This window comes from Excalfactoria chinensis, chromosome Z, assembly GCF_039878825.1.
Source record: "Excalfactoria chinensis isolate bCotChi1 chromosome Z, bCotChi1.hap2, whole genome shotgun sequence".
NCBI classification, from domain to species: domain Eukaryota; kingdom Metazoa; phylum Chordata; class Aves; order Galliformes; family Phasianidae; genus Excalfactoria; species Excalfactoria chinensis.
Genome location: NC_092857.1, coordinates 1,476,039 through 1,495,352, shown reverse-complemented (window position 1 = coordinate 1,495,352; position 19,314 = coordinate 1,476,039). Strand labels below are relative to the sequence as shown.

The following is a 19,314-nucleotide window of genomic DNA, read 5'->3' as shown; positions in this document are numbered from 1 at the left end:
GTAGAAGGGCTATCAAAGCCTATTTCTTGAGCTTCACTGCCTAAAGATAGACAAAAAGGAAGTGTTACAGTTACAGACAAATCCTGAAGTCTTTAGCATCTGGTTCACAATCCACACCCAGAACATGCAACTGAAGCTGATGCATTCAAGCACTCTTGCCTCACATGCAATTGCTTAACAGCTGAAGTTCTTTCCCAGGCTGTCCAATAAACTGCTCTTCCTCCTTCCACTTGTCGAGAGGCAACCCTTATTTACCACCATCCACCCTGCACTGAGGTGGCAGCTCTCTCCCCATACTAACGCAGCTGAAGATCAGAGTTTAAAAGGCTTGAGAAAATTAGCATGCAAGTAAAAACAGTTATGTGGCTTCCTGGTGCACGGAGAGCTGGTTAAATCCTTCTTGGAAAGTGTGGGAGGTTGCTGGACAAAACACAAATTAGTTCCCACATGGTAAGTAAAAAAATCCAGCAGGATATTACAGCATTTTTAAAGAGTTGCCATCAATGCAATTTGCCACGGGGCTAATCCTACTGGCAGGTATTATCTCTTCCAGCCACATTCATTTAATTGAAAGATAGAGGAGACAGCAAAACATGGCTCTCTAGATACTAATGGTGCTTTGACAAGGCAGTCTGCAAGACAGGTATACGAGACATAAGCAAAACATCAGACTCTTCATGTTTAGATGAAAAAGATATTTTTATTCTCAGCTTTGTGGAATTCATTACAAGGGACGCAGCTGAAATCTTTCCTTTATATGCGCCTTGAGATTATACTCAAGTCCCCCTCACTGCCACAGAAGGGGACATCCTTATTACAGAAGGACAGTAAAGAATAAGCTTTGGCAAGCAGATGCTGTGCTGCTGTAGACTTACAAGCACATGAATGTGCAGAAGGTGCTCAGGGAAAATGCAGCTGGGGTCCTCGATAATAACACCTCTATGACCTATTTAAGAGAAAAGACTTCTCCAACCAAGAACCAGAGAGTCAAGCGCTGTTTCAACACAAGTTTCCATGGTAAAGCTGAAAATCTCCCCATCAGTTGCTAATACGCTTGCTTCATGTTCAAGATTTCAGCACTACATTAAATTACTTTAAATATCAAGAGAGGAACTCGACTTGAAGCCTCCCACAAAACTAAGAGGAAGTGAAGACCAGTTCTAGGATGGAACTCATCAATTTAACCAAGCAGTAACTTTAAACATGCATTTAAGGACAGTGAGCAACAGCTTCTTTTGCTCTCGGCTTTACCTACCCAGTAGGCAAGACAAGACAACCCAAGTGGATGGAGAACCGGTCAGTTTCCTACAGGTTACAGGCAAAGGCTTCAAGCAAAGGCCTTCCATTCTGACCTGCTGAAATGCACTTACACATTTCAGAATAGAAAGCCACCATTTGGGGAATCTTTTTCTAAACAAATGCTGAAGTCAGATCACCCGTCCAAGGGGATTTCCCCAAGCTCATTGTTCCTCTGCCAACTCTGAAGCACATGCAATGAGATGTGAACCTGCTCCAGCTTCTGATTGTTCTCCTGTATCCTGCTGGTCTGCTGCAAACAATGCAGCATGACAGAAGCCAACAAGAGCCATTCGTGATGAGAACACAGAACTATATACGGTTACCCTCACAAGTTTTCCACTATTCCAGTGAATATTCTGGCACTGACTTGGGCTGACCACAGCCCCAATTCCTTTATTGGAGAAAAAATAAATAATATTTATGGGGTAATTCAGAGCTCAATACTGACAATAAAGCACAGTCAACTTGTTCTGAAGTCACCAACACATCTTCTTAACGGTAAGGCACGGTGCCAGACACAGGTATTATTATTTCTGGTTGCAGCTTCATTCTGGGATCCACTAAGCAGGACGATGGCTGAAGCAATCACAGATAGGTACTTGTAATAAAGTGCCCTCTGAACGTTATGGGTTCTTGAACCCCAGCATCAGCTTTTAATCTGGCAGAGACACTTACTGGAATATAAATTCAATTTCAACATGTAATTTTTGATTCTGCCTCTTAACTATTTCTTCCAGTTTCTTACTACCAAAGCTACCTTCATGAAGACCAACACGAAGCAAAGGAACTTTCAGAGATGCCAGCAAGTTCTCACTTCCGAATTTGCTTTCCACATTAGTAATGCTGCATTAGGAACAACATCTTAAACGTAGTCTTTAATCAAACAACTCACTTTACGTCAGTGAAGAGGTGGCACTAACACAAGCATAGCAAAAAAAACTCTTTTCTTACTTAGACTGAAAAGTGACAGTAGATTAAAAGTTCACAAGGTTACACTGGGAAAAGCAGCAGTGCTAAGATTAGAACCAACACCTCAAGCGTCAGTTAACAATAACAAGGTCCTCAAAATTCAGCAGATTTTCCTCCTGACTAAAGCGCCTTTAACTACAGTGCATTTTGCTAATGGCTGAGCTTCTCACACATCTGAATTCCCACAAGCTGATCCGACTCCAGTGACATGCCAATACTTTCTGCTTGGCACACCAGCTCAGCAACAAATTATGTGGGTAAGCCATGTGACTTCCTGAGCTGCACGAGCTCGAAATTGGCAGCCCCGAGTTTCTTTGTTCGGTGCTCTAAGATTTGCTTTTTCAGGATGACATAAATATTGTGAGACGCTGCAATCTGAGCTATGGCTAAAGCACAATTTAATACCAGCCAACAGAAATTCAGCCCTCAACATTGCCACAGGTGGGCAAAATTCAGAAGTAATATTAGAGTATATTTAATAAATCCTTACTCAACTACACACGAACACAGTCATTACCCTTAATTTCAATTGAGGCTGCCCTAGAAGGACAGTAAACGTGAATATTCAAATTCATCTTTTAAAGAAATGACTTGCCTATGCTAGAACACCATGTAGAAAGGAGTTGGGAAATGGCAGTGACATCACTCAGCTCCTTGCCTTCCTCAGCTTTGAGCATTCACTGCTCTCTGCTACCCTCCATCCACCATCCACCCCAACCCACAATGGCTCCGCACAGAAACAAAAAGAGGACTGCAAAACAGTACTGACCAGTTCAGAAAAGATTTTCAGTAAGAAATGCTCCAAGTGCCAAGAGCTCATTGCAAAGAGGCTTCAAAGAGGTATTCCCATCAAGCTGCTTTCTGAAGATAAGAACACGTGTTGTGTAGTTACTCCACTCCCTTGAGTATGCATTTATAAATATACAGTCATGAGTATCAAGGCCAGACAAACTGGCACTTCCACGTGGCTGGATGCTTTCACAGGTGATCTGAAGTTGATCTGAACTGATAAATTCAGTTGATCTGAAGTTATTTTCCTTCATCAGTTGAAAGAAAATGAGAAAATTAGGAATAACCACCATCAGGTCTTCAATTATCTTGCCTTTTAAGTTTAGTTTCAGGGAATGACCCCAAGAAAGCTGTCAAGGAAACACGTAACAATAGTTTTCATGCAACAGTTGCAAGTACTGTCACCAATACTGCCTTACTATTTGTTTACTTCAGGTTTAGAAATCAAGTTTCATTGAGACTGTAAGTCATGCTTGGCATGAATTGTTTCCCACTATATGCAGCATGCAAGGGTTCTGCAATCTCGTACTTCTGCACATCATTTCATCTATATGTAACTACAGACAGTTTTCTTCTGCCAACAGATGCAGATGAACCATCCTGGGTCTCTGGAAACCAAGGAGGACTGGGTGCATTTATCTTCAGGCATGAGATGGCCTGGAAAAACCAGGCTCCAGCTACTATCACCCAGTTCTGAAAGGGCTCCAAGGAAAGCAGCTCAGCATCAGAGCAGTGCTGTTTTCTCTTGGTGCCCAAATCCAGGCTACACAACACAGCACTACAGAACAGAAGCAGCTGAAAGCTGTCACCATAAAATGAGAAAAAAGAGTTGTTTTAACAGCAAACAATTTACAAGCATGCCCTCTCTGTAATCTCAGCAATAAAGTGCTGCTTCTGTGTATTTTGATGTATTGTCTTAAATGTCTATACATGTTCCTAGAAACTTAAGATGCTCAACTACATTCTTCAAACATTTATGAAACTGGTTTATGTCTAAGTGAATGCATACGGACCGAAATGCAGGATATGGTTTGGGCACATTCTTTATCCAGAGCAGTACTCACTTTGTGAGCTATGATTAAAGATTAATTTCTGTCCCCAACTCGAGCAGTGAATTATTGCAGCCACAAACCAGCAACGCTGCCAAGCTGCGTTGCTGAGAAAACACACTTCACCTCTGTCTGGATAGCAATGTTATTCTAGGATTTGCTGTGCCAACCCAACTGCCTGCTGTTGTCTTCACAGCAGAGGTTGGAATTCTAAAAGCATTTCCGGAGGGACCTTTTTCCACCTCCAAGGGTGACTGCTGAAATCACTCCTATTCTATAGTTTTAGTCAGAGAAGGAACAATGGAATTTATTTCTCTGTGGTTGTATATTTGGGGGGAAAATATTGAAAGTTCAAGAACAATCTGTTCTAGAAGACAGGTTAGCTCAACAGCTCCTCTCCACTGATAATCAAAGGCATCCTGAAAACTAAGTGACTGCATGCAGCCGTGTGAGCACTTTCCCAACAAACATTCCCATAGAATTAAAAAAATAAAAAAATAAAGTAACTGGTAGCACAGGTTATGTTAAATAAAAACATCGAGCTTTATACCTAAATTACCATTTACTTTTTATTAAATTTATTTGAAGAAAAAGGCAACCAAATCTCACCATTTTAAAATCTGTTTGCTCGCAAGCATCTGACTTGGTCTCATCATTACAAATGCTTTTATTTGCCTAGTTTACTTACTTCTGCTGCTAACTCTTTTGTAAATACTTCATTAGCATTATTTAGTTACATGTGCAGAGGCTAACATTAAGTAACACAAGAGCCAACTTTCAGAAAAGAGTTTTAACACAGCCATATGCTGTGCCTAAGCTACCTACCTATCTTAGCCATACTGCTAACTCACTGCCAAAGATGGAGAGAGCGCTGCAGGGCAAGCAAGCAATAGAACACCAGCATGCGTGAGAAATTCCTCATTGCTTTCACCTGGTTATGCAGCTTTAAGTATCTCAGTCCTTGTAGAATATATTGAGAATACAACAGAATTATGGAATTGGTCAGTAGGCAGCTTGTAATGTCAACTCAAAGCAAATAATCCACCTGAAGTTATCTGCTTCGTGTTTTACCCAACACTTCCTTGAAATATTCCATACTTCCAAAAGAATGGAGTTCACTGTTGGGTTTCTTTTCAGGCTCTGAATGATAAAAGCATGGAATTCATGTCTGAAGCAGAAGTCAGGTGCTTCACAAGTCTAATTACTGACTACAAATTCCACAGTTCAGCTGTAGTCTTAATAAATAAATAATAAAATAAAAACAAACCAACAAGCCAAACTGAACCAGCAGGATTTGAGCCTCTCTTATTTTTCCATTTAAGAGGCTGCTGAAAAACAAGCAACAATAAGTGTCTGAAAGTCAGGAAACAGCATAGAGATGCTATCCCTCATGTGAAGCAAGAAGGGCAGAGGGCACAGATAAGACCACATTTTCCACATACATACTGAACTGGAGTAAGAACAGCCATTTCCCTGAGAGCACCTTCACTAACTCTAATGGCACAGCAGGCAGGAAGATGAGGGCTTGCAAGAGCGTCAGCCTCTTCTCTGAACAGGGAGCAGCTGCTCATTTCACTCTGGACTCTAAAGCACCGCAGCAAAAAGTCCCTAAACTGGGACTTAAGGAAGCTGGTCTTAAAACCTTCCATCAGCCAGCATTCTGCCAGATCACTTGTCAACACATTCAATATTTTTCTTTTGAGCCATAGATTACTATAAAGCAGTGATAAAATTTACCTCCTCTGTGAAGACTCAACTTCCCCATCACAATGAAAATTCAATGCTAATTAATGTTCCAAGCATAGTAACAAAAGCAAACATATATAGTAGTTCTAATATAATCACTACCATTAAGACCAACAAAAATTGTGTTTGAGAAAGTCTTCAGCTGTTTGAAACCTTCCTAAAGTAATGACACGAGGACACAGCATCTGGAAAAGGAAACAGAGGTATACTGCATCAGACACCTTTTAGCTACTCCTTCCTCCCATTTAGCAGTCACCTTGTCAGGGCACGCACAGAAGCTCTATTCATTATGCAAAGCTGAAATGAATGAAGGCTGCAGATGCTGAGACTGATGGGAGGCACCCAGCCCTTCTTTATCCTCCCACGTGTACTGGAACAAAAAGAGCGCCTACACTCTGTGACACCATGTACTTCAGTTCAACACTGCCTCATGCAGATTGTGCCAGCAGTGGGACTGCCAGCACAACACAGAATGGAATTTGTTTGCAGAAACATCGCTCTAGAGAATGTAAGACATCACAAAACATCGTAAATGTTTTTTCAAAGCAGAAATACTTCTTCCCAAGTTTTTCTGTTTTCTTTGTTTGTTTTGTTTTCTTCTCCTAAATAACTATAGGAGCTACAAACTCCCATCAAATTCCACTCCAGCTAATCTCTGCTGATACTATTTCTGCATTACTTGGTGTTTCATAAAAGCATCTTGATTTTAAGAGACTACAAAAAAAAAGGAGGGAAAAAAAAAAAAAAGGCACAAGGAGCACGTCTATATATTTCAAGACAGGAGAATCACACAGCTGATACGGCCAACAATACTGAAACCAGGAATTTGAGTTTCCCTACCTTGAGCACAAATGTTCTGTTACCACTGAAACTACTTTTTAAACCATGAACACAGACTAAGAACACGCTAGCTAGCTCTGCACTGCATGTTGTTGTTTGGTTTGTTAAGGACATGGATTTTAGTTCATGCCATTTACAAACTACTCATTTCAATCCACGCTAGTGAGGAAGAAGCTACTCCAATAGGAGACTTGCATAAAATGTTTCTTCACTGACATGTTTCTTGAACTCCATTTGTATCAGAACCGCAGGGGAGAGCATAAAAACATGATCCTAAATGTATCTGAATTCATTACATATTCTAGAAAAGTGAACTCAAGTGTCTACATTTAGTTAAAGGATACCCAAGGATTATGAGATTAAAATCCCACTGGCTTTCCGGGAGGATTCAGCAAGATAACTCCAAATTACTCCAAGGGCTGGTGTGAAACGGACCTCTGCACTTATTTAGCCTCTGCTCTAGATTACTGACCCACTTCTGAGGAGCTCAGCATCCCTGCTGCGTGATGCCAACACCCACTCCATCTGTTTGCTTCTGCTTTCTCAGAACCTCGATTAGTCTGCATAAGAAGTTGTGGTAATTCACACGAGCAGCTTGGGTAGCTCACACAGCATCAGCCCCACTTTCTGTGTGGTCACCTTGACAAACAGCCAGAAACAGAACAACGCAACGGGATTATCAAAAGCTGCGTGTACGCAGATTTCTGAAGGGGCAGCTTTATTCAGTTCCATCCAACCCCCTCTCAGTTTGGGGATGAAAAGAAGTATACTAGAATTAACTATTTTATCAAGCTATGGAAATTTTCAATGGGACCAGAAACTTCTGAAACCACAAGTGAAACTTCCAGTGATTGCGTGAAGCAACAGCTCCACAAAGGGGCATCTTCACAGCACTCACCAATACACTGAGTTAAGCAGTTATCACAGATTCAGTCTACAACTGATCAAACACCAGAAACAAAAAAAGAAACAACAAACCTCCATTCATGACAGAAGTGCACTTCAGCAACTGAGCACCTCAAATCTCTTGCCCACAGTGAAGGAACAAAAATGTTTTCTAGTCAACCCTTTGATGTTTACCCCCTGCTGAACTGCAGATCTTTAAGAAATTCGCTGGAATGAGTCTCAAGCAGCAGTTTTAATTTGCTTACTAAATCCATAAGCAAAAAACTCCAAAAGTCATTACAGTACTGAACTGACATTTGGTCTTTCCTGGGAACCCAGACTACTTGCTGTCAAAGTGAAATAACAGCAACGGTCCAAAAGCCAGCTATGAAGATGAAGTCTGTATACCGATATCATCTCGCCTGTTAGCATCAAAGCCATTTGTAAGTTTAAAACTAAACCTTATGCCAACACCCTCAAAGAGCTCCAGCTACCAGTTTACTCATGCAGTAGTCAAGAGAAGTAAAATGTATATGAGCTCTCCTTCAGCTAACCCAAGGACAGGTGACAGTCCATCACAATCCAGCAAGAACTGCCCATCACAACAAGGCGACTACACAAAACAGACAAGAAACCCAGAAAATCTGGGGACAGTCTGGAAAGAACATGCAAGTGGGAAGTGACATTAGAAACAAAAGGTGAACAGAAAACAGAGGACAGAATGAAAGGAGCCATGAGTATGGATTACAGAAAAAGCTATGTCAAACCTAAAGCCATGATCAGATTAACAGCCATCACACATCTGATAGCAGCAACCACTACTGACATCAGTTGAATGTAGATGGAACTATGACTAGAACAAAGCTTAAAAGTAGCTGGGGTCAGTGTGCTAATAAGACAGAAGTTGCAGTCATGAAATCTGCAGTTTCTCTCCCTTAGAAACTATTTAATTGCCAGGGGGCTAAATGCCCAAAATATTTTTGTCACCAGACTTCCTTGCGTTTTTATAGAAACACACTATAGAGTGATTTGAGATTCATGTTGCACCCCTGACAAGCTTACACACACACCTTCAGTGGGATTTCTGTACAACATGATCCTACAGGTACACTTAACAAACAACCCTCGCCTCTCGCACAGCAGTTGCAATGAATGAAGTTGAGAAAGTCAAAGGGGTAGAATGCGAGCTGTTCACCTAAATATGCATATAGGGAGCAAAAGAGAAGATCTAAAAGTACTCTTAAGTTATTAAATGAAAAGCACTTTCATTAACCAATAAAAAAAATAGTAGTCTTCAGACAAACTACTTCCACTAATGTTTCCCTTGAAATGGGAAAATGGATGCAGTTTGTAAAACTTCAACAAAACTTCCATATACAACTGAAAATAACAATTAAGAGGACTGAAGTGTTGACCAAGGAAAAACTAGTCTTTTCTTTTGTTTGTTTTAATGTGGAAGTGCATGTTCAAGTAAGCCCCTCCAAAAACAGAGAGTTATAAAGTAGAAGCATATGGCAGTGTTATGAGCAAAGAGCTGCACTAGGCACCGCCAGAACATACACAAACTGGAATCCAGGTAGTAATAAATACTGAATTGTAAACGTATTAGAAATTGTGAATGTACAAAGCATGTGATTCAGTTCAAAGAATTGAAGCAAGCAGTACATAAAACTAAAAAAGGTTTTAAGGAACTTTCAAAGAATCAAAGGCATGCAACTGATTCTGTTATTAATTTGTTCACACAAATTAACATCCATTTAGTCATTCAAGTGGTTGTAAGGAATGTCGAACGCAACAGGACTTACCTTGGTATTGTCACACACTTGGTATTGCAGTTCTGAGTGGTAATGGCCTTCTCGAGCTCATCCAGCTGTCCCGTCTTCTTGAGCTTCTTGACCAAGCTTTTCACCGCTTTCTCACACCACTTCTCCTCCTGCCCATTCTGCTCACCACCACCAGCCCCTCCAGAGCCACCAGCGGATTTTTTCCACCCAAGAAGTCTCTTCACAACTGGTGGAGTGAATGGCAATATGGATGACATGACTTCCACCAGACTGAAGGCTCAGCACACAATTAGAGATTCTCGTCTGATCCCTAAAAATACAAACCAAAATAGACACATTAGCATTGAGGTTTTACTTGAGAACGCTCCTTGTTTGGGATCTGCCATTACCAAATACTATAGGACATGCCACCTCCAAACAATTCAGGTAATCGTTCAGAACATGGATCTGAAATCCACTTCAGAGTTTGATGATGAGTTTATTCCATGGCTCTACCTACAACTCAACAGCCTACCAACAATCAGCCTCCCTAAACATCACTAACTGAAATCATCATGTCTTTCAAAATCCATTAAAGGATATTTAAAATCTCATTTTGTAGGTACCAGAGTTCTATTTGTTTTGAATTCTGACACTTGATCCCTTCAGTATCAACTGTACAATCAGGACATTTCCTTTACACAAAATATCAGGGGAGATGCTGAAGCTTGAGCTATGTCTGGCATTCGTCCCCATTTATACTTCAAACCAATCCAAAGAAAAGATAGCCGGTAATATACATATACACACATATATACACTTCCTAGTTTTATAGTTTCTATCAGGATACTTTCAGTTATTAAAATATAAGCCTCAAATCATCTGTATCATTTCAAGCAGACAGCTGTTGGAGCTTGTTTGAGGACAACATTATCTACAGACAGAAGCACTGCATTAAACTCAGAACTAGTCAGTCTCATTTGCAGGCAGTAACTGGATGCCTCAATTGCTGTCAAACTTCAGCACTCTTAGCTCTAACAGTTAGTGGCTCGCTGCAGTCAAGCACTAAACACTACCTTCAGGCTACTCAATCAGAGCTTTCTAGGCAGATTATGTGTACACCACAGGCACACTCCTCGCTTATATCCAAAATATACCTCACCTAGTAAGATTTCTCATGTGCAAAACAGCAATGGTTCACTTGGGACACTTCAGGTTACGGTATTCCTGGTTGATTTCTGCTTCATCACACCTTCACAATTTCAATGAGAATCAACACATCAACAAAAGCTGGGTTACATTCCACAGGCAGCTTTAAATAATAACTCATCTAACCTAAATGAAAGGCTCCGCTTTCATCTAAGGCTATAACATGAGAAGAACTGTTCTTTCAATGGTGTTAAATTATTACAGAACTTTGGCCAATACATCCGGCTGCAGGTCAAATTTTGCAGACTGCAGAAGCGTTACACTGGAGCCAATGCTACAGTAAACTACAGAAACAACTTCAACAGCCAACATTTTCAATCCAACACAGAGCAGGACACTCGAGCTGTGTTTTCCCTAGGAGCCAATGCTGACAGACGTACACAACCAAATGCCACTCACAACTGCTCATCCACACACCCGCTCTTCTCAAGTTTATGGAGCTCACTAACACATAACACAGGCATTCCCAATTCTTTTGCTTCTGATTTGTCACCTTTCAACTGCTCTGACTGTCAGCATTATAAAGTACACACTTCAGTAGCTTCATTTACCACTGTGTTAACTCACCGACTCTTCCAAACCTTCTCTCTGTGTTTTCATCTATTTTCAGCTTTGCAGTACTCCTTGAGATGATGTATCCAAGCTTGCTGTATTCCCTCCCTTGAGATAGCACTGGTATCTATACACCATTGTCTGTATGCTCTGGTGTTTGTTTTGTATTGTGTGTTTTTGTTTTTTTTTAAATACAGACCACAATTTGTGTTTCTGCCTCAAACGCACGTCGACTGATTTAAGTCTTGAAACAGGCTACATGCAGAAATCCCATGCATCTCAGACTTGCTTTACATTTGAACTCTCACATTTTTCAGACAGTCTGAGGCAAAAATCCTCTTTTCTCCATTTCCAAAAGACTGACAGTTCAGCCCCAACTAAGCAGAATTTTCCAGATTTTTATTTGATTTCAACCACTTTCCTTAAGCACATTTACTAGTTCTTATAGATGCTATCAGAAGGCACGGTTTATCTGCTAGTCTCGTGGTCATATTTACACTAAAGCAATTTATTTTTAAATAGGAGGACACAACACATTCTTTGTTACACTGATTCTCACATCTTACACTTCAAGGAAATAATAAATATGCCATGGCTGCAGAGTAAGTATGATTTTGGGAGGCTCTGACTTCTCTTCTAGCCATGGTTATGCCATGTCAGGGATTTGCCAGCAGTATCAGTAAGCATTTCAACAACCTATTCCAGCAGCAATCTCGTTTCTTCCAAAGGGTGAGCAAAGAGAACATGACACAAGTAGGACAGGATTTTGTTCACCTTAACATTGCAGCCAACTGTGATGAATACACACAGGACAATCTTTCAGCCAGCTTAAAGCATGCAGAAGTTACGTGCTACTCCACGTCCACAGGAAGCACAGAGAAGTACAAGGCACAGCTAGGCTGAGGGTTGAATAAACCTCAATTAACCAAGGAAAAAGCAGCAATAAAGTAATTAAGAAAAACCCTAATGTGACAGTGCATCTAGCATAGTGCCCCATCCCAACAGCAGCAAATCCTTTTTCCTGCCTGTGTACTATTTTCACTGCCATCCAGAGAATGATGGTCAATGGAGATATATCCAACTAGCAACTAGTCATGAGTGGTGCTCCCCATGGCTCCGTACTGGGGCCACCCTGCTTAACACCTTTATTGATTAGCCTAAGGAGGGAACTGAGTGCACCCTCAGGAAGTTTGCAGATTACACCAAGCTGGGAGGGAGCACTGATCTGCCTGGGGCTAGGAAGGCCCTATGGAATGATCTGGACAGGCTGGGTCAATGGGCTGTGACCAACAGGAGGAGCTTCACCAAGACCAAGTGCCACATACTGCACTTTGGCCACAACAACCTCACACATCACTACAGGCTGGTGGCAGAGCAGCTGGAAGGCTGTGAGGAAGAAAATGAGCTGGGACGTTGGTCAATGCTCAGCTGAATATGAGCCAGCAGTGTGCCCAGGCAGCCCAGAAGACCAACGGCACCCTGGCTTGTATCATAAATAGCACAGCTAGCAGGAGCAGCGAGGTGGCCATACCTCTGTACTCAGCACTGGTGAGGCCACAACTCAGCACTGCATTCAGTGCTGAGCCTCTCATCACAAGAAAGGCACCAAGGCCCTGGAGAATGTCCAGAGAAGGGCAACAGAGCTGTGAGGGGTCTGGAGCACAGCCCTCTGAGCAGAGGGTGAAGGAAGTAGGATTGTTTGGCCTGGAGGAGGCTCTGGGGAGACCTTATAGCTCCATCCAGCTCCCTCAAAGGAGACTGTAGAGAGGTGAAGATCAGCCACAACTCCCAGTTAACAGTGACAGAAAGGTGACGGCCTGAAGTTGTGCTGGGTAAAGTTCAGGTTGGGTATTAAGAACAGTTTCACCTCTGCAGTCAGGCATTGTAACTGGAGGCATTCAAGAAACATATGTCACTACTGGCATTCAAGACCTTTCCAAGTTTTGTGGTTGCTGAACTGTTAGTATCAAGGCAGAAGTGTGACACAAAGCAGAAAGCTGTCACTACTTCAACTGTTACCAAATTTGCCAGATCATGCCTTAAAACTGCAGCTCTGAGTGCTCAAGGGTCTGAAAGAGAGCTACCAGTGTCAGACTGCTGGCACACAGGGAACATGTGCTGTTACATCCAGCAGATTGTAACTGGAAAACTTGCAGATTGCCTAATGGTGGTGGTATGCTTCATCTCTACCCCCACAGTATATTCCGCTTCCTTGTGCACAAGTTTCTATAGTTGGTCAAACTGTGATCGCTGGCAACTCCTAAAGTCGCAGTTTGAATCATGTCTGCTATTATTCAATTCTGCTGCGGTTCTCTGGAACAGGGATTAAATATTAAGCCTGTGATCCCAGCAATAACTAAGCATAAAATATGAAGGAACTTCAGGGCAGCATGCAGGCAGCCTGAAATCTTCAAGGGAAGTTTTCCTTTCCTGAGTGCCTGGTACATACTATAAACACAGTGGTGCTATCAAAAATATCAAGTGATTTCTCGATAACTTATTATAAAGCCTTACGCAATGTATTTCATCCCAGTCTGCTCATTCATCTTAAATCTGAAATAAAGAAATCTGATCTCCTGGTTTTGTCCTACGTAATCTGGCTGAGGATCATTTCATTTTCAAGCGCTCTTCTGCAGTAGAGGACAGAAGCTAAAAGAGAATTGAGGGGAAAAAAAAATGTGGGATTTAAGAGCAGCTAAAAGTTTATTTCTTCCTGGTTTTAGTCCCATTTTGTGATATTATTAAAAGTTGTGGTTTTGTTGTTGTTGTTTGTTTGTTTTATTAACCCTGGAATTTGGACAAGATTCTATGAGGAAGAGAGAATACCCACCTTTCTCATCCACATGCCTCCCTGTGCCAATTCCTTCAAAATAAAGATATTAATTACAGCATCTTCTGCTTAATGCAGTAGCAAGACCTTCCATTACGCCAAACAGCACTGACAGATAAAACTTTAAAATCTATAGCATATGTAGTATTCTGTGTCACCTATATCAACACAAAGTCATTAAAACTGAGTAATTTAAGAAAAGACACAGCTTTTCATCTCGTACTGAGCTGAAGCATAACAAAATTTATGGCCTGCTTCTGGAGTCTTTAAGCTGTGTTATTTCAAATAACAAGACAGCTGAATTTGAAACAAATTTCCCCAGTGCTATCTATTTCACCTTGCAGGAAACCTGAATTCTGTGTAGTGTAACTAAAAGCTCTTTCTCCTTGCAGAGGGAATGCATTCTATTTACAGAACTTAGAGGAACAGACAAGAGAAGACATTTCATTTATGCTCCTGCACACCTTCAAAACATGCCTTGAGTCCCAGTGGGGGCTGCTTCTTATCCTCCCAAGGTGTGTTAGATACCTCTTTCACCATCCTGAAGAAGCTCAAGCCTGCTGTGCATACACATGCTTCTGAAGAACAACCACACCTGGAACTCAGGTGATGCACCTCCTTCTCTCCTTACACTGAGGCTGGAATAGGACAGCTTCAAGTGTTTCCTTCCTGTGTTTGGGGTGTTGGAGTTTGCTGCTGAGGGGTCAATGGTGGCAGAGCTGGGGGGCAGAAGAATCCAGCCCTGAGCCATTGTCCACCCCTAGCTGAGCCCTGCAGCCAATTACCCAGCAGTGGGGAGGGCTCAGAAACACTGCTTCCTGAGGGACTCCATCTGGCCACGGCTTCATCTGCAACGCCAAGCTCCAGGCTGAGCTCCTGCATGAGCTGCTGAAGTTCAAGGCAGGCTGCCTGTGATCCAGGCGGTCAGCAGCAAAGAGAATGCCATCCCTGGGATAACCTTAGGATGAGGATTTTGCAACGTTCCATTATACAGACTCGATTTGCACACAGATTTTGAAGTTCACTATGCTCAAGCATTGCAGTGGATCTCAAAACTTTGCCTAACAACATTTTCCTCTGTACAGCTCATTGAGGAGAGAATCATCTACCTACTTTGAACACAGACATTTTTCCTCTCACTCATTTCATGAAGTCTGATCACTAATCAAACGAGAAAACTCACATTTCTTATATGCAGAACTAAAATAAGCACAAACATGATGGTCAGCTTCAGAAGTTTAGTTTTTCTCCACTTACTAAGTAGTACTGAAAACTGCAGACAAAGTAATATTGTTATAAGAAAATTAACAGATTGGAAGCAACACATTCACCCAGTGACAGTAAACTACATGCAACCAGAAATATGAGAAAGAAGCGAAGACGTTAATTTTACTGACCTCTGATTGAAATAATTATAAGATTAATATATCTTCGCTATTGTCTTGGAAGCCAGAAAAAGGTACCATGGCTGCAGGCAGCCAATTCACCTGTCGGCATTTCCCACATACTTAGTATTTATGAACTCAAGAGCATTGCTCCTTAATACTGAAAGACCTCAGCAGAGCCACAAAAGCACCAAATGAGCATTCCAAACCACAGCAGTTTAAGCTCTTCTCACCTAATTTGTTTTGATTAAAACTTTCCATGTGTAACAGGCAAAAGTCAGTTCCATTAGGTTAGAAAGGAAATGCTCCTGGGTAAATCTGAAAGGAGCAGTCCCAGAACTGATTAGCAGGTACTTGGGTGCCTGTTTCAGCTTCTATCTGCATGACTTTAGAGTTTCCCAACTTCGTTAAACTCTCCTTCCTCCACCACAAGCAAAGCTTGAAGAGCGTCTTCCATTAAGCTCATCTTCCTCCGGCTTAATTAAATCAAGCTCAAGCCCCAGACTACACCGATAGCAAACCAGGAGCTGCTCTCTCACAGTCTCTTCTTGGTCTCCCTTCACACTCTGGCTGTCAGACACACTTAATCACAATAAAAAGTCATCTGGAACGAAGTCTTCCTTTCTGTAATCCAGCAGCACTGCAGGAAGTTGAAAGCGACGCTTAGCAAGATTTTCTGCGGTCGCCAATTTCTTCTAGCCCAGAGAGTACTGAGCACAGCGCTGCCCGCACTCTCCATTCCATTACAAAAAACTAATCCCATCGCATGACCTGCAGCAATTCAGTTTAACAAATCCACAATTACAAATATTTTGGCAAAGTAAGCTTAGGTATTGTTTGCCTCTCGGCACAGCTCATAACCAGTTTGTGGCTTTATGATAAAAGTCATTAAATCCAATCTGAAAAGCAGAATTTACAGCTCACTTAGCAAGTCGGGCCCATAAATGGCTGCTTTCAATTACAGGGCATTTACATGCACAATCGTTAAGGCAGAGTTGAGTACATTTGAAAAATCTAGAATACTTTTATAATAATTAAAACTCTGTGTGCTGCTCTTACAGAAGGAAAATTCGGGAGTTTTCTTCGGTCTCAACCAGGATTCATGTTCTTTGTCAGCCAAAACGCACTACCAAGCCTGTTCTGCCAGAACGTTTGTGGGAAATAGATTAGACAGATGGAGACAAGTTTTTGTCTTTTAAATCTGCGCTCAGCAGCGGAGATTTCTGAGCTCCAATAAACTCAATTACATCAACCGGTGCTCAACGCTTCTAAAAGATCAAGTGGAGCAGGAAGGTGGGGAAGCACGCAGCAGGGCCTTTCATTTAGAGATACACTGTGATCCAAGTGATACACTGTCATTTTGCTCACGCCCCTCGTTTCTAAGCGGGGAAAAGAGATCAGTCAAGGGACCAATTTTTTAAACTCACGTTTTTCAGTTGTGTTCTTGGGTTTTTTGTTTGTTTGTTTTTAATTATTATTACTATGATCAAACAGAACCTCTGCAGTGTTGCCAGGCTTTCTCCAAGACTGTATTATACGTGACCAGATTCTCCCATAAAGAAAACTAAACCTCCACACCTGCGTATTTTGATAACTGCCATACCCTGAACCACGCAATTTCAGATCAGTTATTAAACACCCCAAGGTTACTGCTAAAAGTGATCAGAAGTTCGAGCCACTTTTACTGCAGTCCTCCCCCACTCCCCTTTTAGAGGCACTGATAACCAGTGCTATCTTTCACCAAGACAGTGCTAAGCAAATGGAGCGAGGCAGGGAGAAGGAACTGTAAACTTCAGACCTTTATTTATATTTTCATTCCCCTGTAATTCACTGGAGCTTGTGAACGCTGCAGTTTTAAAGCCACCCCTCGGAACAAACAATAAAGCTAATCATGTACCACGCAACCATGGCTCCAACACTGTGATAAAACACTTCCTAAAGCCTAAACAGCAACTGTGTTCCGTTAGAAAAGCAATCTGACTTAACAACAGGAGGTTCTTCCAGTCTGGAGAACAGATAAAAGACTAATCAGCCTGACTGCAGACTCCAGTCCCACAGAAGTAATGCCGTGAATCAATCTGAAAGTGCAGCTCTCCAGGATAAGAGTGGAACACTTACAGACAGACAAACCCGCTGTTAGGAGTGGGCTCCTCATAAGGTGTCGTTACTGACTTCTGGATGCAGATGGAAGTTACTCATCTGTGACCACGTTTTCATCAGTTTTTCAGTTAGATGCAGCAAGCAGAACTTTTCCCTAAAACTATCCAATTAAACATAAAGGGATCCGAAGGGAGCACAACACACACAGCTTCTTTAGCCTAAGATTACGACGTCCTATCAACAAGACACAAAACTGAGCCGCAGCCTATTGAACCCAGCGGCTCTCCAGGGCCGTCGGATCTCACGAGAGCTTTTCACCCACCTTTTGTTTCCTTACTTCCCCAGGGCGAAGGGTTAAAGACTGCGCTGAGGCACTCCCCTTCCCCTCTATTAACAACAAAAAACAACACACAAAAACAACACCAACGCAGAGAGAACCGCTACGCCGTTCTTACACCAGCCGCCGCATCGCATCGCAGTTTCTCCCCTGCATTAACTTACGGGGTGGGTAAGGGGGGGGTGTGACGGATGGCTCGGCCCCGAGCAGCCGGAGCTCCAGGTGCTTGAGGCAGCGCTCTCACACACACGGTGCGGGTCCGCGTGGAGCTGCGTGGCCCCGCTGTCGGATCCGACCCCCCTCCGCCTCCCCCCTCCCGCCGCCCCGAGCGCGGCCGCGTCCCCACCACAACAAAGGGGGAGGAGGCGCCGCGCGGCCCCCGATGGGCCCAGGCCTATCCAGCCGGTACCGGGCCCGCCCCCACCTCCCGGAACATCCCCCGGCTCTCTTGCCGCTCCCCGCCACTCCCGCTGACCCTCGGTGCCGTCCCCAGCCCGTCCGGACCGTCCCACACCGACCTCTCCTCTCGGAGCTTCGCGGCCGCCTCCTCCCTCAGCGCTGTGCTCTGCGCGCCCGCCCTCCCCCTTGCCCGTTGGTCACCGCCAAGGTCCGCCCACGGAGGTGGGAGGGGAGACTTTCTATTGGCCGATCCGCGTGTCACTTAAAAAAAAAGGAGAGATGACATTGGCTTCGCCCGTCCCACGCAGCCGATTGGCGGATTGCGCAGCCAATGGAGTGACGGCTAGGGGAAAAAAAAAAAAAGAAAAAGAAAAAGGAGAGGAGAGTTGGAGCCGGGTGGGCGGGCTCACGGCGGCGCTGAAGAGCAGCGCTTCTCATTGGCTGTTCCAGCTGTCACTCTCCGACAGACGCGAAGGCTGGGGGCGGTTGAGCTGAGAAGGGGCAGAGTTTGGGTGTCGCGTAGTGCGCAGGCGCACTGAGGGGCGCAGCGGTAGCTGTGGCGTTACGGCGTGGGGGCCTCCAGTTGGCTGAGGGGGGGGGGAGGTGAGGTGTCGTCCCTTCAGAGCCCCTCCAGAACCCCATTAGACTCCAGCCGAAGCTCCCCCCGAGACCCCTCAGTACCCCCCAGCCCCAGAGTCTCCTCAGAGCCTTCTCCATGCTTGTTTTCCTCCTGCAGCCACTTTGCAGACGCCTTCTCCTCAGAGCCTCTGCATCTCTGTTCAGTTGGGTTAGAACAGGTAAAATAAGCCTCATTTCTTTAGGAGGGGAAAAAGCAAAAGAAGCAGACAGCATCAAGGCCCTGAAGCTGCCCGAGAAGCATGGCTGCTATGAACCTGCAGTGGAAGAGCATCAGCATCTCAAGGAAGGGCTCTAGGGGTTCTCCCAGGGATCAGCGCCTTCCAGAATGACGTTCTCATGGTTATTTCCCAGCCGCTGTTTGGCTGGGAAGAACAAAAGGAGTAATCTGTGATCTAAAGACAACATGATGAAATGGCGATTGGCTGCACTGCGTCTTGACTTCCCGAAGGCTGTGAGCAAATCCCCTAAGAGATAAAAGAAAGAAAAAGCGATATCAGATTAAGTTGAAAGACACCTGGGATTT

At 43.3% G+C, this 19,314-nt stretch overlaps 1 protein-coding gene across 3 annotated transcripts in view; it reads right to left on the bottom strand.

Moving 5' to 3' along the window:
* The window catches only part of SMAD2 (SMAD family member 2), a 41,078-nt gene extending 22,734 nt beyond the window's left edge, over positions 1-18,344 (bottom strand). For 2 of the 3 annotated variants that reach the window (XM_072359244.1, XM_072359245.1), the window contains exons 1-2: positions 18,272-18,344; positions 9,383-9,671 (exon numbers count right to left, since the gene is read on the bottom strand). In XM_072359244.1, the coding sequence (XP_072215345.1) occupies positions 9,383-9,618 (236 nt within the window). In that variant the 5' untranslated portion in view covers positions 9,619-9,671; positions 18,272-18,344. Of the gene's footprint in view, positions 1-9,382; positions 9,672-18,271 lie in introns of those variants that run through there. The other variant, XM_072359246.1, reaches the window with a different exon arrangement.
* Positions 18,345-19,314: the final 970 nt, after the last annotated feature.